At 38.8% G+C, this 25,548-nt stretch overlaps 2 protein-coding genes across 5 annotated transcripts in view; one reads left to right on the plus strand and one right to left on the minus strand.

The window, feature by feature from the left end:
* Positions 1-83: 83 nt before the first annotated feature.
* LOC133544076 (N-chimaerin-like) lies at positions 84-24,986 on the minus strand. 3 transcript variants are annotated; one of them, XM_061889120.1, is made up of 15 exons: positions 24,450-24,986; positions 17,370-17,458; positions 11,946-11,984; positions 11,610-11,665; positions 10,581-10,612; positions 10,380-10,493; positions 9,779-9,905; positions 9,533-9,694; positions 8,606-8,683; positions 8,455-8,539; positions 4,666-4,839; positions 4,503-4,580; positions 4,306-4,443; positions 4,132-4,237; positions 84-1,109 (listed from the first exon to the last, which is right to left on the minus strand). In XM_061889120.1, the coding sequence occupies exons 2-15, from the start codon at positions 17,386-17,388 to the stop codon at positions 938-940; spliced, it is 1,380 nt and encodes a 459-aa protein (XP_061745104.1). In that variant the 5' UTR covers positions 17,389-17,458; positions 24,450-24,986; the 3' UTR covers positions 84-937. The 3 variants fall into 3 exon arrangements, with proteins under 3 accessions (XP_061745104.1, XP_061745103.1, XP_061745102.1); XM_061889119.1 differs by lacking the exon at positions 24,450-24,986 and adding an exon at positions 17,770-17,873; XM_061889118.1 differs by lacking the exons at positions 17,370-17,458; positions 24,450-24,986 and adding an exon at positions 12,076-12,143.
* The window catches only part of LOC133544074 (FERM, ARHGEF and pleckstrin domain-containing protein 1-like), a 96,753-nt gene continuing 95,705 nt past the window's right edge, over positions 24,501-25,548 (plus strand). The window contains exon 1 of one of the 2 annotated variants that reach the window (XM_061889117.1): positions 24,501-24,707. The gene's annotated coding sequence lies outside the window, so the exon portion shown is untranslated. The remainder of the gene's footprint in view (positions 24,708-25,548) is intronic. The other variant, XM_061889116.1, reaches the window with a different exon arrangement.

Here is a 25,548-nt window from a genome sequence, read left to right on the forward strand (position 1 = left end):
ATCTTCAATGAAGAAATATCAAAATTATGGAAATTACAACAAAGTGAGATGAGTGCTGTAAAATAAACACACTTCATAGTTAATGGCATGTTTAATAATTTAATTCCCTCATGCAGAAAATATAGAAAAAATAGTGTACAGCAATGACAAAAAAACATTCTTATGATGTGTCACGGATCATAAAAGGGTTATTAGTGGTCATGAGGTTCAGCTCATCAATGTTGATGGTGGTTAGCACATGAGGAAATCAAACAGGTTTTACAGTATATATCGTTTTTAAAAATCACATGACAGACACAAAATATAATAGAAAAATGCACTTTCATTTGTTACAACAGTCTAGCAGTAAAGTGTTTTTTAACCATCTTAAATTTTTTCATGAAAAGCCTTGCAACTAAGAGTTGAATAAATGTCCCCCTGCCCCGACAAAAATGGGGTGGAAATCACATATTTTGTGTGCACAGGCAAGCAAAACGCAACTTGACTGCACTTGGCCTTTTGTCAAATGACACTACTGTATTGAAGAAAAATGAACATTGCAACACAATTCTTCATTTTAGAGTTAATACTGCTCTGTGGCATTAGGTTACGCTTTACCGAGATACAATCACATTTTTATTTTCAAGAAACAGGAGGGAGATGCTACTACTGTGGTTGCCATGGAAACCTTACTGCAATACATCGATTAATTGTGGCTCATGACAGCAAGCTCCAGGTTGAATTGGAAGAAAGTTGAACCCAGCAAGAAGGCAGATACAGCATCCTCTTGACTGCTCTAACACAATGTGGCTCAGTGTTTGCACTTTTTGAAATATCTTCCTTCTAAAATTTCTATGTAGCTTCCTGCAGGTGTTCCGACAGACAGGCTGCCGTGTTGAACAAGATGCACTTCATTGGTCACTCGCCTTTGTCCCTCCCCTGCTTGCTCTGACGCCTCTCAGAACAACACGTCCTCGTTGGTAATGAGCGTTTCCACCACCAGCCTCTGGTAGCGGATGTCATTGAGTGCCGTCATGGCGTCCAGCCCAGGCGCTCTCATCAGCGTGGGACCAAACACGATCCCCAGGTTCTCGCTGGACATGAGGTTCTCCTTCTCGCACTGGGTCACCCTGAGGGAAGAGACAAGAGGGATCAAAAAGGGTAAAAAAAGAGCCATAAAATTTTATATACAGTGGGGCAAAAAAGTATTTAGTCAGCCACTGATTGTGCAAGTTCTCCCACTTAAAATGATGACAGAGGTCTTTAATTTTCATCATAGGTACACTTCAACTGTGAGAGACAGAATGTGAAAAAAAATCCACGATTTTTCATCATAGTAGGAATTTTAAATAATTTATTTGTAAATTATGGTGGAAAATAAGTATTTGGTCAACCATTCAAAGCTCTCACTGATGGAAGGAGGTTTTGGCTCAAAATGTCACGATACATGGCCCCATTCATTCTTTCCTTAACACGGATCAATCGTCCTGTCCCCTTAGCAGAAAAGCAGCCCCAAAGCATGATGTTTCCACCCCCATGCTTTACAGTAGGTATGTATCCAAAATGGATACATGGATGATACAGCAGAGGACTGGGAGAATGTCATGTGTTTAGATGAAACCAAAATAGAACTTTTTGGTATAAACTCAACTCGTCGTGTTTGGAGGAAGAATAATACTGAGTTGTATCCCAAGAACACCACACCTACTGTGAAGCATGGGGGTGGAAACATCATGCTTTTGATCCGTATCACGGATTGATCCGTGCTAAGGAAAGAATGAATGGGGCCTTGTATCGTGAGATTTTGAGCCAAAACCTCCTTCCATCAGTGAGAGCTTTGAATGGTTGACCAAATACTTATTTTCCACCAGAACTTACAAATAAATTCTTTAAAATTCCTACAATGTGAATTCCTGGATTTGTTTTTCACATTCTGTCTTTCACAGTTGTAGTGTACCTATGATGAAAATTACAGACCTCTGTCATCATTTTAAGTAGGAGAACTTGCACAATCGGTGGCTGACTAAATACTTTTTTGCCCCACTATATGTATATATATATATATATATATATATATATATATATTTTTTTTTTTTTTTTTTTTAAATAAGCATGTTAGCACAGACTAATTTAAAATGAATAAAACAACACACAAGTTTGATCACATTGTCACACTCGCAATTCTGGCATTATGACATCAGAAGACCGATATTTGAGCTAACATTTATCATATGAATACATCAAAATGCAAATAATGCCACACGTATAAAAATATTTCGTTAATGTCTTTGAAGATGTTATTTCGATTAAGTTGTGAAAGATATCGATTTTTGACATGTTCATATTTGACATTGTTATTGTTAAAGTCATCGTTTAATACAGTATATCAGTGGTTGTCAAACCAAGTACCACCTCAAAAAAAACTTGTCTCTCCAAGTATAACCATAATGATCAACATTAAAATACAGTACCGTAGTGGACCTAAGTATTCATTAAAAACAAAGAATAGATTCTATTTAACAAGTATATTTAATATTTACTTAAACATTAAAAGAAGTTTGAACAGTTATACTGTGTTTGAGTATACTGTAGAAAAATAAAACACTGTACTTCAATCAAGTGATTTGTTTGTGTACCACTCAATGCAGCCGAGAAAAACACAGTTTGAGAATCCCAGCAGGACACAATACAATATACATCATCTATCGCTTGTCCTTCTCGTAAATGAATATACATTTATTAGGATCGCCTCATAATATTGTCACACAATTGCCTATGCATTTTATTATTATTGTTTACGTACACTAAAAATATCAAATAAATAAATGTAGATTCTGTGGTATAAAAAAAACTAATTGGCAGCTCAGTCACCAGAATTATACCGTAAAATGTACAGTATTTTTTACAGCACGTTGCTAATACTATTTCTAAATAGAAAAATGGTGCCACTGTTTTTTACAGTAAAATTCTGGTGAATGAGCTGCTAGTTTAAAAATCTACGGTTGTTTCTATCTATGTTGGCCCTGCGATGAGGTGGCGACTTGTCCAGGGTGTACACTGCCTTCCGCCCGATTGTAGCTGAGATAAGCTCCAGAGCCCCCCGCGACCCCAAAGGGAATAAGCGGTAGAAAATGGATGGATGGATGTTTTTTTTTTAAAAAGGTACCACTTTTTTGCTCTCAGTAAAATTGTGGCAAATGCTGTTTTTTTATTTCATTAATTTTTTGAAATCCTAAATTTATTTTTTATTTTTACAGTGTACAATTTGATGAATGACTTGTTTGTTATCATTAGTCAGCCAGATATTTGAATTATTTATTTTCGATTTAACAACAAAATGTTTGGAATATATACTATTATAGTATTTATTGACTTATTACGGTATTAGAAAACATCAAAGTTTAAAATATATGCAATTGCATGCAGTTTATGTAATTTTATGTCAAAATAGAGATAGATAGAAGGAATACGTTATTGACATTATTTCTAAGCTTTTGTGAGCATATAAAATTAAGTGAAAGGGACCAGATCTGGACCCTGGGACATCTGTGGTTTTAACGGGTTGTAGCATAAAACGTGTAACAAAAAGACAAAATACACTAATATTAGCCAGTTTTGTCAAAAGATTAATCATCTTTGGAAGGGCCACACAACAGGCTCCCTCAGATTGGCTCGGACCAGGCGACAGTAGGTGGTTAAAGTGACAAATCAGAAAGGAGGGGAGGTCTTGGGTCGCGCATTCAATGGGTAAAAAAGGGCAAACAGAGACCGCACTGGAGAAAAAAAGATGCCATGCGCACTCACAGCATGGCTGCGAACGTGTATAATAAGTCCGCGCACGCAGAGTTGTTTTTAGACGCAAGGAAAAAGTTTTGATGACATAGTTCAGTTACATTTAGCAGCCTTTTATTGGGGGTAATGCTTGCAGTAATACTGAGCGCTAGTATAGAATGTAGTTAAATGCAAGTCTTAGCATTGTCAGTATTGTTTTAATTCACTGCAATTCACTTTTTTATTTATTTATTTTTCTTAACAGTTGATCAAAACCTGTTTACCGTCCCGGCTAATCATCCTGCGGTACAAACGTACATTTATAATCTGAGTTTACTGTTGGGAACAGTGCCGTGATGATTTCAACTGAATTAAGGTAACCTTTTGAGGTGCGCCATGAGGTACCGCAGTGACTCGCAGTGAGCTGGCGGCAGCAGCTTCAAGGCCTCATGAAGAGATTCCAGGCGCTTTTCTGCATCCGTGTTCTCTGCAAAGAGAAAAGGAAGGACATAAATAAAGTCCTTAAACTTGTCCTGTGAAGTGGTGAGGGCCTACTTGCGGACTCTATGACGTGCGGGTAGGCGTCGTATGTGATAAGGGGAATAGGTAGCTCTCGAAAGTAGAGCTTGAGTGCTCCAGTGATGATGTTGATGTCCTCGTAGGCGTTTGATGAGATATCCGCCTTCTCGCCATCTGGCGACACAATACAGTGACGGGGAGGGGCTTGCCAGTTTACTTCCTGCTTCTCTCACCTCTATCAAACGCCAGCTTGACATCTTCAACCAGCTCACTGAAACCCGATATTCTGTACAAACCCTCCGAATGGAGACCTGGAGAGCAGGAGGAGGCCACCGTTAAAACGACAAAAGTGATCACAAGCAGGCTCTGCTTCAGTCAGCTCTCGACGCCGCTCACCTCTGGCTTCAATTTCCTGGATGCACATGTCGACCACCATGGGCCTCTTGGTATTGTGCGCTTTGACTAGCGTCGTCAGATCGCAGCTGTACACTTTCTTAACGTGCCGCAGGTCTGGCTGGCAGTCATTTGGCACCACTTTGGAGCACTGCTTGTGGACATTCAACCCACAGTCTGACACACATAAGAAGTTTAGTTTATTTGCATGTAGGGCTGGGCACTGAAACCCAGTAACATAATAACACCGTTGACAGCATTAGCGGTAATACCCAGACCGAAAAAATAAGCTGTGTGTGCTTAATTTCGGTGCAAAATGAATGCAGTTGCAGCAAACTAAACAAATGCTTGGCAATGACATTTTATGTAACGTAATGTCTTAAGTAATTTAGCGTATCGACAGAAGCACAATTTTAAATGCTCTTTTTAAACTTTATTGCCAAACTTAACACACCAACAGCAACCCTCATAGCGCCTTAAAGGCCTACTGAAACCCACTACTACCGACCACGCAGTCCGATAGTTTATACATCAATGAAGAAATCTTAACATTGCAACACATGCCAATATGGGAGGTTTAGTTTACTAAATTACAATTTTAAATTTCCCGCGGAGTTTCCTTTTGAAAACGTTGCGGAATGATGACGCGTGTTTGTGACGTTATTGGTTGGAGGGGACATACTAGCCCAGCACCACTTACGGCTAAAAGTTGTCTCTTTTCATCGCGCAATTACATAGTATTTTGGACATCTGTGTTGCTGAATCTTTTGCAATTTGTTCAATTAATAATGGAGAAGTCAAAGTAGAAAGATGGAGGTGGGAAGCTTTAGCCTTTAGCCACACAAACACATTGTGTTTCCTTGTTTAAAATTCCCGGAGGTGAAGTTTTACTATGGATCAGAGCGATCAAGCGAACATGGTTCCCGACCACTTGTCAACTGGCAGGTTTTGGTGAGAAAATTGTGGTAAAAAGTCGCCTCTTACCGGAGATCAGCAGAGTTTCTGTCCTGCTGCAGCTTCGTGACTTCCCTCAGAGACTGGCGTCAACACACCCGTGGACACACCCCTCCGACTATCAGGTACTATTTAACTCACTAAAACACTAGCAACACAATAGAAAGATAAGGGATTTCCCAGAATTATCCTAGTAAAGGTGTCTAAAAACATCTGAATCGCTCCCAATGCAATCGGCTTTTTTTTTTTTTTTTTACTTTATTTTTATTTTTATTTTTTTCTCTAGTCCTTCACTCTAATTTTCCTCATCCACGAATCGTTCATCCTCGCCCAAATTAATGGGGAAATGGTCACTTTCTCAGTCCGAATAGCTCTTGCTGATGGAGGCTCACATTATAAACAATGTGAGGATGTGAGGAGCCCTCACACCGGTGACGTCACGCGCACATCGGTAAAGGCAAGGCTTTTTTATTAGCGTCCAAAAGTTGCGAACTTTATCGTCGATGTTCTCTACTAAATCCTTTCAGCAAAAATATGACAATATCGCGAAATGATCAAGTATGACACGTAGAATGGACCTGCTATCCCCGTGTAAATAAGAAAATCTCATTTCAGTAGGCCTTTAAAGCAGTGGAAAGCCAGCCAGTAGCCACCACAAAACCACTTCCTCACTTTGCATTAATGACAGTAGCTTTGTGCACTTGGAAACATTCAATCAGATTAAAAGCCTAACCGGAATAAAAATGCTTCATGTAAACATGCCATTCAGAATATTCTGACCCCATCACACACATATTCCGATGAAAATTTAATTCCGATCGAGACGGGTGGTTTATGCCAATAGTCATTCAGATTGTAGCGCATGAAAACACATCTTGCGAAATTTGAGTTGAAATGATCCTATACTGCTATCTACTATACTTTGGTGGTGGATGGGGGACTAAATTAAATAGTCTCGGAATGAAGCGATTGTCTTGCTGCTGCCTCCTGCGATTCAACATGTACACAAGAGGCATTATATACTCTTGAGTTTGTTGCCCTAAAAACGAGACAAGCAAAAACAAAAGTAGTGAACAGAAGGAAAAATTACCCTGACATAATCGGACAAGCAGAAATGCACAAAACTATGTTTGTCGACAGCAATGTCACCGCTTTTTTTAGCACCTGTAGTGAGCAAACTCATCCTAGAGATGGCGCAATAGCAAAAGCAATAACGCATTTTTCCGTTTATGGTATGGCGCTGTGCATGTGACGGTAAAGTATTCCGATTTAAGGTGTGATGCATAAAAATGAACTTCATAATCAGATAATGTTTTTCAATGTATATATATATATATATATATATATACACATATATATATATATATATATATATATATATATATATATATATATATATATATATATATATATATATATATATATATACACACACAAACAGGAACATTCTAATCCGAATTATGACCAGATTAAAGAAATGTTGCTAATCTACAAGTGGTTTATGATTTTCTATGTTCTCTATTGCTGCAAAATTGATGACAATTTTCTTTCTTGTTTTGGGGTGTATTGCTTAATTAACAGTCACTTTATAAACAATCATCCCTTGCCAAACATCACGGTTCAAATATTGTCGCCTTACCACATTGCATATTTTTTTAGAGCAGTGGTTCGCAACCTTTTTTCAGTGATGTACACCCTGTGAACATTTTTTTAATTCAAGTACCCCCTAATCAGAGCCAAGCATTTTTGTTGAAAAAAGAGACAAATAAGTAAAATACAGCACTATGTCATCAGTTTCTTATTTATTAAATTGTATAACATTGCAAAATAATGCTCATTTGTAGTGGTCTTTCTTGAACTATTTGGAAAAAAAGACATAAAAATAAATAAAAACTTGTTGAAAAATAAACAAGTGATTCAATTATAAATAATGATTTCTAAACATAGAAGTAATCATCAACTTAAAGTGCCCTCTTTGGGAATTATAATAAAGATCCATCTGGATTCTTGAACTGAGTTCTAAACAATTCTTTTCAAAAAACAAATCTTTAACATCAATATTTATGGAACGTGTCCACAAAAAATCTAGCTGTCAACACTGAATATTGCATTGTTGCATTTCTTTTCACAGTTTATGAACTTACAATCCTATTTTGTTGAAGTATTATTCAACAAATATATTTATGAAGGATTTTTGAATTGTTGCTATTTTTAGAATATTTAAAAAAAAATCTCACGTACCCCTTGGCATACCTTCAAGTACCCCCATTGGAGAACCACTGTCTTAAAGCATATTCAAAATGTTTTGGTCCTAAATTTCCAAGCATACAAATGACTAAATAAACCAAAACATCAATACTACAATAGTTTTGGCCACTGGAAGAGACCAAACCAATCAGAGCGCGCTGCTCAGTATCGTGGCCACTGATTGGCTCAGCCTCAGCCAGTGTAAAAGGGTTTTAAAGTCATGTCAAAAGGGGTCTCACAATATTGAAAAACACATTTAGAAGGTGGTGAACCATCAGTTTTATTTATGTTCTCGCTATGAAAATATTGGATTTATAATTAAGGATTCCTACTTTCTGGAAATTCAAATATTGCGATAATGTGACGACTATAATTGAAGTATTTTAATTACACGTCTGTTCAACTTGAATTCCACAAAATTCCATTAAAAAAAAAAGTGTTTTCTTTCAACTAAAATGTGCATGTTTTCCATTTTCTAAGTACCAGTCAGGCACCGGCTTCGTTTTTCAAGTGCCGATTTGCTACTCGTATCGGTTAAAATGTAAACGATACCCACCCCTAGTTCTATGTATGTGCCTGTGTGAGGTTTACCTGCGCACTTGACTCCCTGAGCGATGAGCCCCCACATGAAGTTGGCGCAGTACTCACACCAGTGAGGGCCACGAAATGTATGAACCTGATGACAGATGCGCGACACGATTACACACACAAGTTGTGCTCGCAACAACCAAAAACACCTCACCTTAAAGTTGTGGACTTTCTCGTATTTGGGCACCATGTCGCTCTCCCTCAGCGTGGCTCGCCGCACTAGTGACGTGAGCTGCGAAAGGGCAAAAGATCGGATTGGCGGCCAGAAGGTGGACGGGGATGTGGGTTTAGATGGCGACTTCATATGGTTTAAAGCGCCGCCGGAGACCGGCAGCTTTAAAACGGAGTCACTGCTGCTGCCTTTCAGACCAAGGGCGGCCGCAAACAAAGAACCTTTTTGACGGACGCGCTTCTCAGCCCGCCTACCCGATTGTTTTTTACCTCTCCAAACGATAAGAGCCTCGCTGTTCGGCATCCTGTTTGGTACACCAAGTACTTCACTAATTCAAAAATACCAGGAGCAGGCTGTAGACCCGGAAGAAAAGCTGCATCTGAAATAGATGTGTGAGAACCCTCCAACGATCAGCCAGTCCAGACAAATCTGCTCTACAGGTCGGCCACAAAATCCTAGTGCTTATCTTCTACATCTCTGAAAGTAGACTGACGCATGCATCTCTCTGTTGAAGGCGAGTGCTTCAGCCCACATGGATGAGTAAATGTGCCACCTCTACACTGAGCCAGGGAGGGAGGGCGAGGGTGGGGAAGAGTTACCGGTCATTGGGAGGAGAGCGAACCAATAAGATTACAGTGATTCTTTCTGCCACTTAATCGTTAAACAAAATGGTCCCTCGACAGAACAAACGCTTGTCTTTCACCTTTCTTGTTTGATCTTGCATCTCCATTCTGCTTCATCCGCAATACTTTCTAATTAGGAAAGTGCAGACGTACACAGGACCCTCTCGCCCGCACCACCACGACTGACAGCGGCGTACAAAATACACTTCAGGTCACCTCGCCTCAAGATATAGTGATGTGGCTATACTGTAGGTTATCTGGAATCAATAATCTTCATCAACCTCACCCTCTCTTCAGCATTGTGGTCATCTTTGATAGGCATCGGACCATCGGGGGCTTCGAGGCTGTGTGGCACGTGTTTCTTCAGTGTGGGCTCCATGTTGAGGGTGGTGTAGCCCACGTGCTCATAGATTGGGTTAATGGTCATTTTAGCGATGTACTCGGCTGCCTAACAAAAAGATAACACTCTTTAAGAATAGAAACTTTGATGTAATAAAAATAGTCAACCCAGCTGCTCCCTACAGGCTCTTACCTTGGTCTCAATGTAAAGTGTGATGAGGCCATCTGTGACCAGGTCATGGATGGACTCAAACCTCTTCTCCCCAACAAAGTGCTTCCCATCGTGGTAAAGGCGGAAATTTTTTGTCTGGCTTCCAAACCTGCACCAGGTGACAGGAAAAACAAATCTGGACTTTTTCTTAATGAGTTTTAGTACAGGGACAAAAACTGGGCCAACACTTTTTTTCTTTAGTCCTTAGTGGATCAACATTGTAAGATCATTAACCCAAAATCAAATATTTCCTTCACGGAAGAGTATTTATGGAAGGTAATTATAACCAGAGGGAGAACATGGGATTTGATGTGTGCAGGTGGAACACAGATATGAATAGTGATGCTCCACTTTAAATCCAGCTCATTCAGATGTGCGATGATGGTTCACATTCACAGACATTGCATTGGAAATGTATTTTTGGTCTATTTCTTTTGTCAGAGTTACAAGTTTCAGAAAAAATAGCTGTCATGCAAGACACAAACGTCCACTGCAGAGGACACTTGCTCTCAGGGGGATGTACTGACTTTCCATCCATGTCTTAGTGTTTGGCTCGTGGAAACCATTCAAGGAGTGTGCCTACCTTAACGCCAGGGTGTATGTGCCCGGCTGTCTCTGACTCTCTCGAATGAGGTAGCTGCCTTCAGCCTGACTCAGGAGCTGGTCGGCCTCCTCTCTGGAAATCATCCCATGGTACCTGAACACAACACACATCTGAAGTTTGTACAAAGGAATTAAGTTGAATGATCTCACAACTAAGCATCACTAAAGAGCAGGGACTTACTCTCTTCCATAGTATTTTGGCCGGTTGTCCACCTACAAGAGAAAAATACATGTTATGACCAATCATAAAAATGCTAAGCATCATTTTTTTTTTTTTTTAAGTTTGAGAGATGATGCTGGCCTTACATAACGAAACTTTTTTTTAACCAGCGGGTAAGTGGGCGTGTGTGAAAGAGCAGAGATGATCGTATGAGTCAAACAAAAAGAGACGCATATTTTGTTGCCTCGAACAAAAGTACTGTTCTAAATCAACACACAGACAAATATTTATGGTTGACTTTCAATTATCAAATTGTGCAAACGTAAGTAGTGGCAATTTTCCACAAGGGCAATTTTCCTGAATGCCATTCTTTAATGGGCATCACAAGGATGGGAGGAAAAAAATTGTGCCGAATATTATAGGTGCAGGGACACATTAGAATTAGCACGGTCATCACCAACTGTAGTAGTAAAATCCTGGAGACCGTGGCGGTTTGTGGCATGTGCATTATGTACGAGCGCAAAGAGCGACATGGATACAGTTGATATCCTTGGGATAAATTGGTTTAGAGGGGCAGAGATGTGTGTGTTTAAATTAAAGAACTTGACAGTTTATCCTTAATTTGGTGAATTTATTAAGATGTGGTGTGGATGCATTCATACACACATCAGCATTTGGGAACAAGTAAGAAACGAAATGAGAAAGTGAAAAATAATATTGTGACGGTTTATATAATTGTCTCAAAAGTCCTACTTGTCAACATTGGTACTGTAAGAACTAACTGGCTGTTTTATTAACCTTTATATACCCAGGAAGGTCACACTGAGATTGAGAATCTATTTTGCCTGCCACACACATTTTTACACCAGTGTGGGTGGCAGTGGGAGCAAATTGGGTGAATTGTTTTACCCAAGGACACAATGACAGTGACTAATTTGGCTGAAGGTGGAATCTTACCAGGTGCCCCTGGACGATCACTCTACCGCCTGAGCCACGCCATGAGATAGTCAATAATAGTAATAATGAAGATAATCAAATTAGAATTCTCACCTCACTAGTGCAGGTCACCCTGCGTGGGTGTGGCGCCTCCTGCTGGAGCTGATACACTGCAAGTTTTAATTGTGTTATTCTTATACTTTGGTTTATTTTGATAAACAAAGCACATCACATGATTATACTTGCACAATTCAACATGTCTGAAAAAAAGTAGAATAAAGCAAAGTGTAATCCACCCTACACTTTCTCAGAGTCTGAGCATTTACTGATGGTTACAATTTTCAAGTAAACCAATATTACATGTTCAGAAGTACATGAACACGGATATAATGGTGAATAGAAGAAAATTAAGTCTTGACACAATAAACAGGAAAGAATACTCATACTTACAGTAGGACTTCCACACTGGTGGTCTGTATTCATCATGGTCTGAGGACGCAAAAAGAATAAATATAATTTTTATACTTAAAATCTGTAAAAATGTACTGACTAACAATACTCTCCAGTTACTTGAACTTACTTCTGTAGGCATACTGCCTTTCTAAATACATTTTCCTCTACAACTGAACTTGAGGTTCAACTCCAGCTATTCCCAAAATAAAAATGAATGCGGACAAGACATATTGAGTGATGGATATTCATATTTTCTTTTCTGAGCGCAGTCAAACTAACAGACGTTTCCTGTCTTGGCGTATTCTGTGTTCACTACACGGGCCTTATCTTTGTAACAGCGACCATCCTGGTATCCTGTCTTCAAAATAACTTACCCTGGACAAGGCTGTTTACAGTATGTTAATGCATCAAATGATCCCTGTCAGAGGTTGTATTTTAGAGTCACACTACTCCATACAGCAACAAATACAACGGTCTATGGCAGGGGTGTCAAACTTAAGTCCCGTGGGTTTGAACAGGGTTTAGCCGGCCCGCGGGATGAGTTTGCTAAATATAAAAGTGAGCCTAAATGGTAAATGGGTTGTACTTGTATAGCAATTTTCTACTTTTTTAAGGAACTCAAAGCGCTTTGACACTATTTCCACATTCACCCGTTCATTTACACACTGATGGGCGGGAGCTGCCATGCAAGGCGCAAACCAGGACCCATCAGGAGCAAGGGTGAAGTGTTTTGCTTAAGGACACAACGGACCAGATTTATCAGGTCAGAGTCATCCAGAAGGCAAAGGCCATTCTGGCCAACCCTCAGCACCCTCTTTTCTTAGAGTTTAGACTCTTGCCCTCAGGATGTAGGTACGTCCCTAGTAACAGAAAGGCCAAAAACAACCAATACATAAGATCCTTTGTTCCCTCAGCTGTTGTTTTAATAAATGAGCTCCTTAAACAAGCTAAGCTGCTATGTAGTCACTTTAGTGGAATGCGACGTGTGATTAGTTTTTATTGTATTACAAATGTTTTTAGTTTTTAGCTTATGATGGTTTGTATGTTGTATGTATTTTATGTATTTGTACCTTGTTTTTACTGTTGTACTTCGTTTTTACTGTTGTACCTTGTTTTTATTGTTGCACCTCGTTTTTATTGTTGTACCTCGTTTTTACTGTTGTACCTTGTTTTTATTGTTGCACCTCGTTTTTATTGTTGCACCTCGTTTTTACTGTTAAACCTTGTTTTTAATGACTACTGCTGCAAAACAAATTGCCCCTCGGGGACAATAAAGATTTTCTAAGTCTAAGACGTGACTAGGATGGTAGAAGGTGGGGATTGAAGAAGTAACCCTCAGATTGGAGGCACGACCACTTTCCCAACTGCGCCACGCCGTGAACAGGTTTGAGCGGGATGAGTTTGCTAAATATAAAGATTAGCCAAAATGTTTAAATGAAAGAAACTGCTTGTCTAAATGTGTCCAGTAGATGTCGCAATAGCAATCCTTTGTATCTGTGTAGATTATGCTATTTATGTAAAAACAAATAAACCACATGATGTTAGTACATAGCTTACAAAAGCTTTAACAATTTTCAAAAGAACATTTTAAATAGTAAATCAAAACAAAGGCTACAGCGTGATACAACAACAGAAACATTGCAAAATATAATAAAATATGCTAATAGAAATAGTATATAAAATACTAAAAAAGATGAAAAAGTTATGATATGGGAATGCACACCTAAACAGATATGTCTTTAACTGGCTTTTACAATTTTCAACAGAACATTATAAATAGTATACCAAAACAAAAATACATCCTGTAATTTTAATTAAAAAAATGTTTTTATCTTGATAGATTGAAAATTAACACCAATGAGTTGACATCATTTATTCAGAAAAGTATAAATAACGACAAATAAAGCCTGAATACTATTAACCGCAACATGTAAGTGTAACAAAAAAACAACAACATTATAATTCGTACAATTTCAGAATGTGCTTGTTCAATTTTTAAACAAAGAAAACAATCTTAAGTTGTCTTTATTTTTAAGTTATCGTGCTGGGATTTTACATGTCTGGCACACTTGGGAGTATATTTTTCTCCATGTGGCCCCTGATCTAAAATGAGTTTGACACCCCTGGTCTATGGTCTGCATTATGCATTTACTGTGTCCTTATAAGAGGGGTCAGGAACATTTTTGGCTGAGAGAGCCATGAAAGCCAAATATTTTAAAATGTATTTCCATGATAGCCATATAATGCATTTTTAAGTTTAATTAAATGTTTTGAGTCACTTATTCTTTTTAATGACTTTGTTATTCTGAAACTAACCAATAATAAGTCAAATACTTCTTACCATTACTGCGACTTCTTGAACAGGTGCGGTAGAAAAACGGATGGATGGATTAAAATGCATGAGAATGTTTTATATTTTGAACGTTATTTTAAACACTGTGATTACCAGCGGAATTATTCATTACTTATCGCAGGGGTCCGGAACCTTTTTGGCTGAGACAGCCATGAAAACCAAATACTTCAAAATGTATTTCCGTGAGAGTCATATAATATTTTTTAACACTGAATACAACTAAATGCGTGCATTTTTAAGACCAACATTTTATAACAACAGTATAATAAGACTCTTATTCTTTTTAATAACATTGTTATTCTAAAGCTAACCAATGATAAATATAATGCTTCTTACCATTAATGCGACTTCTTGAACAGGTGCAATAGAAAATGGATGGTTGGATTAAAATGCATGAGAATGTTTTATAATTTGAACGCTGTTTTTAACACTGTGATTACCAGCGGAATTATTCAGGCCTACTGAAACCCACTACTACCGACCACGCAGTCTGATAGTTTATATATCAATGATGAAATATTAACATTGCAACACATGCCAATACGGCCGGTTTAGTTTACTAAATTACAATTTTAAATATCCCGCGGAGTTTCTTGTTGAAAACGTCGCGGAATGATGACGCGTATTTGTGACGTCTCGGGTTTTAGCGGACATATTAGTCCAGCACCACACACGGCTAAAAGTCTTCTCTTTTCATCGCATAATTACACAGTAATTTGGACATCTGTGTTGCTGAATCTTTAACAATTTGTTCAATTAATAATGGAGACTGTAAAGAATAATGCTGTTGGTGGAAAGCGGTGGATTGCAGCTGCCTCTAGCACCGAAACACAGCCGGTGTTTCTTTGTTTGTTGTGAAGCTTTAACACAGAGGGGTCAAGCGAAAATGTTTCTCTACGCCAACCAGCAAGTTTTTGGATGAGAAAATTGTGATGTTAAGTCGGCTCTTACCGGGGACATCAGTGGATTATACCTCTTCCTACTTCAGCTCAAAAAGGCAGCTGTGATCTTGGCTCCTCGGTTTCTCTCAGAGACACTGGCGTTCACCGCAGCCATCCGACATTCAGGTATGACTTTACAATCTCACAAAAACACTATTAAAACAATAAGCAGATAAGGGATCTTACAGAATTATTCTAGTAAATGTTACATTTACATCTGAAATGGTCCTACTGCCGCCGCCTGGAGCCGTCGATTTTTTTCTTTTTTTTTTTGTGCTTCACTCTAACTTTCCTCATCCACAAATCTTTGATCCTCGCTCAAATTAATGGGGAAATCGTTGCTTTCTCGGTCCGAATCGCTCTCGCTGCCGGTGGCCATGATTGTAAACAATGTTCAGATGTGAGGAGCTCCACAACCTGTGACGTCACGCGCATATCGTCTGCTACTTCCAGTACAGACAAGGTTTTTTTATTAGCGACCAAAAGTTGTGAACTTTATCGTCGATGTTCTCTACTAAATCCTTTCAACAAAAATATGGCAATATCGCGAAACGATCAAGTATGACACATAGAATAGACCTACTATCCCCGTTTAAATAAGAAAATCTCATTTCAGTAGGCCTTTAATAACATTGTTATTCTAAAGCTAACCAATAATAAATATATAACTTCTTACCATTAATGCGACTTCTTGAACAGGTGCAATAGAAAATGGATGGTTTGACTAAAATGCATGAGAATGTTTTATAATTTGAAAGTTATTTTTAACACTGTGAGTACCAGCGGAATTATTCATTACTTATCGTGTTAAGCAATGTCAGCTAAGATTTATCTAAGAGCCAGATGCAGTCATCAAAAGAGCCACATCTGGCTCTACAGCCATAGATTTCCTAACCCTGATTTATCAAGACTGAGGCCGATGGGGAAAAACACCTAATAGCCATAGCACACATAAACGTCAAGCATTAAAGAACACAAAGGACATTAAAGGCCTACTGAAACCCACTACTACCGACCACGCAGTCTGATAGTTTATATATCAATGATGAAATATTAACATTGCAACACATGCCAATACGGCCTTTTTAGTTAACTAAATTGCAATTCCCGCAAAGCATCCTGTTTAAAACGTCGCGGAATGATGACACGTATGACGCGCGTGCATGACGTCACCGGTGGTAGCGGACATGTTCTTTCAGCACCGATCACGGCTAAAAGTAGTCTGTTTTTATCGTATAATTACACAGTATTCTGGACTCTGTGTTGCTGAATCTTTTGCAATTTGTTCAATTAATAATGGAGACTACAAAGAAGGAAGATGTTGGTGGAAAGCGGTGTATTGCAGCCGGCTGTAGCAACACAAACACAGCCGGTGTTTCTTTGTTTGTTGTGAAGCTTTAAGCGAACATGGTTCTCTACCACATGTCAATCGTCAGGTTTCGGTGAGAAAATTGTGGTAATAAGTCGGCTCTTACCGTAAACATGAGCGGAGCTTGTGTCGTTCCTCCTGCAGCTGTTAAAGAGGCAGCTGCGACTTTCTTGGCTCCTCCGTGGCTTCCCTCAGAGACACTGGTGGTCACCACACACCTCCGACTTTCAGGTATGACTATATAATCTCAATAAAACACTAGTAACACAATAAGCAGATAAGGGATTTTCCAGAATTATCCTAATAAATGTGTCTATTAACATCTGAATGGCTCCCACTGCCCTTGTCTTTTTTTTCTTCTTCTAGTCCTTCACTCTCACTTTCCTCATCCACGAATCTTTCATCCTCGCTCAGATTAAATGGGGGAATTGTCGCTTTCTCGGTCCGAATCGCTCTTGATGCTGGTGGGCATGATTGTAAACAATGTTCAGATGTGAGGAGCTCCACAAGCCGTGACGCGCACATCGTCTGCTACTTCCGGTACAGGCAAGGCTTTTTAATTAGCGACCAAAAGTTGCGAACGTTATCGTCGATGTTCTCTACTAAATCCTTTCAGCAAAAATATGGCAATATCGCGAAACGATCAAGTATGACACTGTGAATGGACCTGCTATCCCCGTTTAAATAAGAATATCTCATTTCAGTAGGCCTTTAAATCAATTAGATTAGGCTAGAATGTTAAAGACGATGTTGCTTACCAAACACATTCAGGGCCATCGTGATTCTGTAATTTGATGATGGAGCTGAACAATAGAGAAATCACATCCAAATCCCAGGCCTTTAAACCCTGTAAAAAAAAAACAGATACACACAGAAATAAGACTAAATCGTCACCAAAAGTCTGAATTGGAAAACAGCCAGGATAGAAAAGTCCGCATAAAGAAATGATTGAGCAGCAGCTCTGCTTGAGCCACAAGCTAACATTAGCAGGTTTATTGCATTAGTTGGCAAGACTAAACACAACTCGTGGCAATTTAAAACCGCTAAGAATGAAACGCTGTCTGGTTAAATCATGACAAATCCCGCCGCCAAAAGTCAAACCACGCACCGGCGGTTCCGTCTAACTGGGAGCTGATAAAAAAAAAACGAAGTACTCACACACTACCATCCATTCTGCAAAGTGGTCGCCATCTTGCTGGGTCACGTGACGAGTCTCGCCCTCTCCTGTGTTGTTATGGCAACGGTTATCTAGCGAGCGGACGCTATAAACACATGGCGAGAAAGTATCGTCTTTTAAAGTGTGACAAAGCGGATAAATTGAAGGATATTAGTAAGTGAGTATATTTTATCGATATGGCACTTCTCACAGAGAGGGACCACAAAGTGCTTCATATGGTTCAATTATAAATTGTACAATCAAAACAGACTATAGATACAATAACAGAAACATTGGAAAGTAGAATATAATATGATAATAAAAATAGTATATCAAATACTCGAATAATTAAAATGTTATATGATGTGAATGCACACTTAAACAGATATGTCTTTAACTGGCTTTTACAATTTTCAACAGAACATTATAAATAGTATATCAAAACAAACAGGCCACAGCGTGATACAACAACAGAAACATTGCAAAATATAATAAAATATGTTAATAAAAATAGTATATAAAATACTCCAAAATTTTTAAATGTATTTAATGGGAATTCACACTTAAACAGATATGTCTTTAACAGTTTTTTTTTTTTACAATTTCCAACAGAACATTATAAATACTATATATATATAAAAAAAAACAGGCCACAGCGTGATACAACAACAGAAACATTGCAAAATATACTATAAAATATGATTATAAACAGTATATAAAATACTAAAAAAAATTAAAAAGTTATATGATGGGAATTCACACTTAAACAGATATGTCTTTAACTGGCTTTTATCATTTTCAACACAACATTATAAATAGTACAATCAAAACAAACAGGCTATAGCGTGATACAATAACATAAACATTGCAAAATGGAATAAAATATGATAATAAAGATAGTATATAAAATACTAAAAAAATTAAAAAGTTATATTATGGGAATTCACACTTAAACAGATATGTCTTTAATTGGCTTTTATCATTTTCAACATAACATTATAAATAGTACAATCAAAAAAAACAGGCTACAGCGGGATACAACAACAGAAACATTGCAAAATAGAAGAAAATATGATAATAAAAATAGTATATAAAATACTCAAAAAATGAAAATGTTATATAATGGGAATGCACACTTAAACAGATATGTTTTTAACTGGCTTTTACCATTTTCAACCGAACAGTATACATTGTATATCAAAACAAACAGGCTACAGCGTGATACAACAACAGAAACATTGCAAAATATAATAAAATAGGATAATAAAACTAGTATATATGATACTCAAAAAATTAAAAATGTATATAATGGGAATGCACACTTAAACAGATATGTCTTTAACTGGCTTCTACAATTTTCATCAGAACATTATAAATAGTATATCAAAACAAACAGGCCACAGCGTGATACAACAACAGAAACTTAGCAAAATATATTATAAAATATGATAATAAATAGTATATAAAATACTAAAAAAATTAAAAAGTTATATGATGGGAATTCACACTTAAACAGATATTTCTTTAACTGGCTTTTATAATTTTCAACATAACATTATAAATAGTTCAAACAAAACAAACAGGCTATAGCGTGATACAATAACAGAAACATTGCAAAATAGAATAAAATATGATAATAAAAATAGTATATAAAATACTCAAAAAATTAAAAAGTTATATTATGGGAACGCACACTTAAACAGATGTCTTTAACTCACTTTCACAATTTTCAACAGAACAGTATAAATCGTATACAGTATCAAAACAAACAGGCTACAGCGTGATACAACAACAGAAACATAAGCAAAATAAAATACAATATGATAATAAAAATAGTATATAAAATACTAAAAAAATTCAAACTATATATGGGAATGCACACTTGAACAGATATGTCTTAAACTGTCTTTTACCATTTTCAACAGAACATTGTAAAGAGTATAATTAAAACAAACAGGCTACAGCGTGATACAACAACAGAAACATTGCAAAATTTAATCCAATTTGATATTAAAAATATCAATCAATCAATTTTTTACTTATATAGCCCTAAATCACTAGTGTCTCAAAGGGCTGCACAAACCACCACGACATCCTCGGTAGGCCCACATAAGGGCAAGGAAAACTCACACCCAGTGGGACATTGGTGACAATAATGACCCAGTGGGACGTCGGTGACAATGATGACTATGAGAACCTTAGAGAGGAGGAAAGCAATGGATGTCGAGCAGGTCTAACATGATACTGTGAAAGTTCAATCCACAATGGATACAACACAGTCGCGAGAGTCCAGTCCAAAGAGGATCCAAGACACAGCAGCGAGAGTCCCGTTCACAGCGGAGCCAGCAGGAAACCATCCCAAGGGTAGCGGACCAGCAGCGCAGAGATGTCCCCAGCCGATACACAGAGGGACATAGAAGAAAAAGAAAAGAAACGGCAGATCAACTGGTCTAAAAAGGGAGTCTATTTAAAGGCTAGAGTATACAAATGAGTTTTAAGGTGAGACTTAAATGCTTCTACTGAGGTGGCATCGCGAACTGTTACCGGGAGGGCATTCCAGAGTACTGGAGCCCGAACGGAAAATGCTCTATAGCCCGCAGACTTTTTTTGGGCTTTGGGAATCACTAATAAGCCGGAGTCCTTTGAACGCAGATTTCTTGCCGGGACATATGGTACAATACAATCGGCAAGATAAGATGGAGCTAGACCGTGTAGTATTTTATACGTAAGTAGTAAAACCTTAAAGTCACATCTTAAGTGCACAGGAAGCCAGTGCAGGTGAGCCAGTACAGGCGTAATGTGATCAAACTTTCTTGTTCTTGTCAAAAGTCTAGCAGCCGCATTTTGTACCAACTGTAATCTTTTAATGCTAGACATGGGGAGACCCGAAAATAATACGTTACAGTAGTCGAGGCGAGACGTAACAAACGCATGGATAATGATCTCAGCGTCTTTAGTGGACAGAATGGAGCGAATTTTAGCGATGTTACGGAGATGAAAGAAGGCCGTTTTAGTAACGCTTTTAATGTGTGCCTCAAAGGAGAGAGTTGGGTCGAAGATAATACCCAGATTCTTTACCGTGTCGCCATGTTTAATTGTTTGGTTGTCAAATGTTAGAGTTGTATTATTAAATAGAGTTCGGTGTCTAGCAGGACCGATAATCAGCATTTCCGTTTTTTTGGCGTTGAGTTGCAAAAAGTTAGCGGACATCCATTGTTTGATTTCATTAAGACACGCCTCCAGCTGACTACAATCCGGCGTGTTGGTCAGCTTTAGGGGCATGTAGAGTTGGGTGTCATCAGCATAACAGTGAAAGCTAATACCGTATTTGCGTATGATGTCACCTAGCGGCAGCATGTAGATGCTGAAGAGTGCAGGGCCAAGGACCGAACCCTGGGGAACTCCACACATTACCTTAACGTAGTCCGAGGTCACATTGTTATGGGAGACACACTGCATCCTATCAGTAAGATAAGAGTTAAACCAAGACAGGGCTAAGTCTGACATACCAATTCGTGTTTTGATACGTTCTAATAAAATATTATGATCGACGGTATCGAAAGCAGCGCTAAGATCGAGGAGCAGCAACATAGATGACGCATCAGAATCCATCGTTAGCAATAGATCATTAGTCATTTTTGCGAGGGCTGTCTCCGTGGAGTGATTTGCCCTGAAACCGGATTGAAAGGTTTCACATAGATTGTTAGACGCTAAGTGTTCATTTAACTGCTCCGCAACAATTTTTTCAAGGATTTTTGAAATAAAGGGAAGGTGAGACACCGGTCGGTAATTTACCATGAGGTCAGGATCGAGGTCAGGTCTTTTAAGAAGAGGATGAATAACCGCTTTTTTGAATGCTAGGGGAACAGTGCCCGAGGAGAGTGATAAGTTTATAATATTTAGCACTGATGGACCTAATAATACAAAGAGCTCCTTGATCAGTTTCCCAGGAAGAGGGTCAAGTAAACATGTTGTCTGTTTTATTCCATTTACACGTTGTAACAATTCCTCTAATGTTATTTCCTCAAAACGAGAGAAACTATTTTGGAGGGCAGTATCCGCCGTATATACAATCGTGTCAGTGTTAATAGAACCCCGTTGTAGCTGGGACGCATTGTCTTTAATCTCCTTTCTAATTACTTCAATTTTCTTACTAAAGAATTGCATAAAGTCATCAGCTGAGTGGGTTGAGCTACTGGAAGGAATCCCTTGTTGGGTTAGCGATGCTACCGTACTAAACAAAAATTTAGGATCGTTTTTATTATGGTGGATGAGATTTGAGTAATATTTAGCTTTAGCTAAGGTAAGCATGCGTTTATAAGTTATTAAACCATCACTCCATGCTTGATGGTGCACCTCAAGTTTAGTCGTGCGCCATTTGCGTTCCAGCTTTCTACATAATAATTTCTGAGCTCTAGTTTCTTCTGTAAACCACGGGGTGCGCTTTTTTGGAGCCTTTTTTAACTTTAGCGATGCTATGTTATCAATGGTTTCGCGCAGGGCGTCGTTAAAGTTGTTAGTGAGGTTATCAATAGAGCCCACATACTTTGGGAATGGTGCCATTACCGAGGGCAGTAGGTCAGCAAGAGTTGTCGTTGTGGCTGTATTAATGTTGCGGCTGCTATAGCAGGTATTATTATTATTAGTTTGACGAACATGCGTCTGAACCTCGAATTTTATAAGGTAATGATCGGACAATACTTTAGTATACGGGAGTATCGTAACTTTGGAAACGGTGATGCCCCTGACAAGCACTAGGTCTATCGTATTACCGTTGCGATGCGTGGGTTCATTTATTATTTGTGTGAAACCACAGCTATCAATTACAGTCTGGAGCGCTACGCACGGTGGGTCCGATGGGGTATTCATATGGATATTAAAGTCCCCCATTATGATTATATTATCAGCGTGTGTCACTAGATAAATTACAAAAAAAATGAAAAAGTTATATTATTGGAATGCACACTTAAACAGATATGTTTTTAACTAGCTTTTATAAGTTTTAACCGAACATTATACATAGTATATCAAAACAAACAGGCTACAGCAGGCCGGGGCAATTATTTTGATTCGGGGGGCCAAATTTTGAGAAAAAAATTTGTTTGGGGGCCTCTATATCTATTTTTAGGAACACTAATACAAAACCTCACAATGATGTATTTTTGAATACTTAAAACATTAAAAAACGGAATGGAATTTTTCATTTTCTACCGAATGAGACACCCAGAATGTACATGAAAATAAATCATTTGGTATTTACAATATCAACTATAAAGGATAAAACACTGAATATTGACAACATATGAACGTCACACCCCTTCTCGATCAACATACTAAACAATCAAGCGAAACGCAGTGAAATACAAAGGTGAAGGGTAAAAATTAAAAAACAACTATGGGGGGGGGGTCACTGGAGCCTATCTCAGCTACAATCGGGCGGAAGGCGTCGTGGACAAGTCGCCTCCTCATCGTAGGCAAAACATAATTAAATATGATAATAAAAATTAAATATGATAATAAAAAAAGAGTATGAAGTACTAAAAAAATAAAAACTTATTTTACGGGAATGCACACTTAAACAGATATGTCTTTAACTGGCTTTTACAATTTTCAACAGAACATCTTTGATGTCTATTTTGACTTAAACCTATTCTAAAACTTTTTTCGAAAAATCAGGTTAGCTTAGCATGTGGCTAATAGATGGTGGTTGGATCCCCGTGCAAAGCAGCTGCATAAGCATGTTTTGCATCTAAAAACACGCCAGTTTTTGCTAAACTAAATTGGGAATATTCCATCCATTTACTACCGCTTATTCCCTTTGGGGTCGCGCGGGGGGGCGCGCTGGTGCCTATTTCAGCTACAATCGGGCAGAAGGCGGGGTACACCCTGGACAAGTTGCCACCTCATCACAGGGCCGACGCAGATAGACAGACAACATTCACACTCACATTCACACACTAGGGCCAATTTAGTGTTGCCAATCAACCTATCCCCAGGTGCATGTCTTTGGAGGTGTGAGGAAGCCGGAGGGAACCCACGCATTCACGGAGAGGACATGCAAACCTCACACAGAAAGATCCCGAGCCCGGGATTGAACCGAGGACTACTCAGGACCTTAGTATTTTTAGGCAAATGCACTCACTTAACTCTCCACCACCGTGCTGCAGTTTCCATCTTAAAGATCTAAAAAAATGATTTGGGAATGTACAAAAGCTTAACGGGCCGCATGTGGCCCCCAGGCCTTAATTTGCCCAGGTCTGTGCTACAAGTAGTACATTGCAAAATATAATAAAATATGACAAAAAAAAATAGTGTATGAAATACAAAAAAAGAGAAAAACTTATTTTATGGGAATGAACACTTAAACAGATATGTCTTTAACTGGCTTTTACAATTTTCAACAGAACATCTTTGATGGCTATCTTGACTTAAAACTATTCTAAAACTTGTTTGGAAACATCAGGTTAGCTTAGCATGTGGCTAATAGATGCTGGTTGGATCCCCGTGCGAACCAGCTGCATAAACGTGTTTTTCGTCTAAAAACACGCCAGTCCAATCGTAGCCGAGATAGGCACCAGCGCCCCCCGCCACCCCAAAAGGGAATAAGCGGTAAAAAATGGATGGATAGATGGAAATTGAGAATATTCGACCTGGTGAAAATGAACACAATTCCACTTCTTACCAGAAGATGGCGCGGTTGAGCCGAGCGGCGGTGCAGGAAGCTACAGGAGGCGGCGCGCTGCCCTTCATTGTCCTTACAGAAAGCCCTGAAAGGCTTCATGCACCGTTTGTTTCCCCCTCACATTTGTCTTAATGGCGAATACCGCGAAGAGCTTGCGTCCTTCCTTGAGAGTGGAACGCTTTTGAAGCGAGGAGACGGATTCCCAGTCCGGGCTGCAAACAGCGGCCACGACTGACGGACCATCCCGCAGAGAACTGGGTGAGTTCAGCATTCTGTCCGGGATTATTATTAAATGAGTTTACACGAAGGCTCTCCGGCACTCATTGTGTTGCACCTTTCCAGTCTATTTACTCGTTGAATTAATGGCTTCCTTCCTCACCAAAGCAAGTCTGATATTTGTATGTAATCTCGCACTAAAGCTTCCAAGCAGCATTGTCAACACGTCACCATCAATATGGAGTAATCTTTAGCCTACTGACATCTTCACTGCGGCCTAAAGGATTACTCTGCTAACCTACATCCTGGGCTTTCACTCTGTCAACTGCACACACCTCGTCTTCCTTGCACACAGGTTGTTGTTGTTTTATTACTCTGTTTAATAACGTGTTGGAGATGTCCTTCCTCCAGGGTGGGGGTGAGAAAGGGCATCACATCAGATTTTATACTTATTGCAGTGAAATTCCATCCATCCATCCATCCATTTACTCCTGCTTGTCTCTTTTGGGGTTGCTGGAGCCTATCCCAGCTGCATTTGGGCGGAAGGCGGTGTACACCCTGGACAAGTCGCCAGCTCATGGCAGGGCCAATGCAGTGAAATTCTGGTCATAAATCACATTATAGTTTCATTTAGTTGAAAGTCATCTTCAAGCTGCTGCAGGTGGACGCAGGTGTGTTTCATCCCATATCTCAGTGATTTCTTTCTTTTTTCTGTCCTGTCCATCTTCTCCGGTAAATTATATAGTTCAGGGGTAGGGAACATCTGGCTCTGTTATGATCCGCTGCCCGGATCATATCCTGATTGGATTTTTGAGTAATTTGTGTTTTCTGTTGGTTTTGGACTACTTCGGTTCCTGTTTGTGCACATCTGAGTTGGTTGCCA

Source organism: Nerophis ophidion, linkage group LG27 (assembly GCF_033978795.1).
Source record: "Nerophis ophidion isolate RoL-2023_Sa linkage group LG27, RoL_Noph_v1.0, whole genome shotgun sequence".
In the NCBI taxonomy this organism is placed as follows: domain Eukaryota; kingdom Metazoa; phylum Chordata; class Actinopteri; order Syngnathiformes; family Syngnathidae; genus Nerophis; species Nerophis ophidion.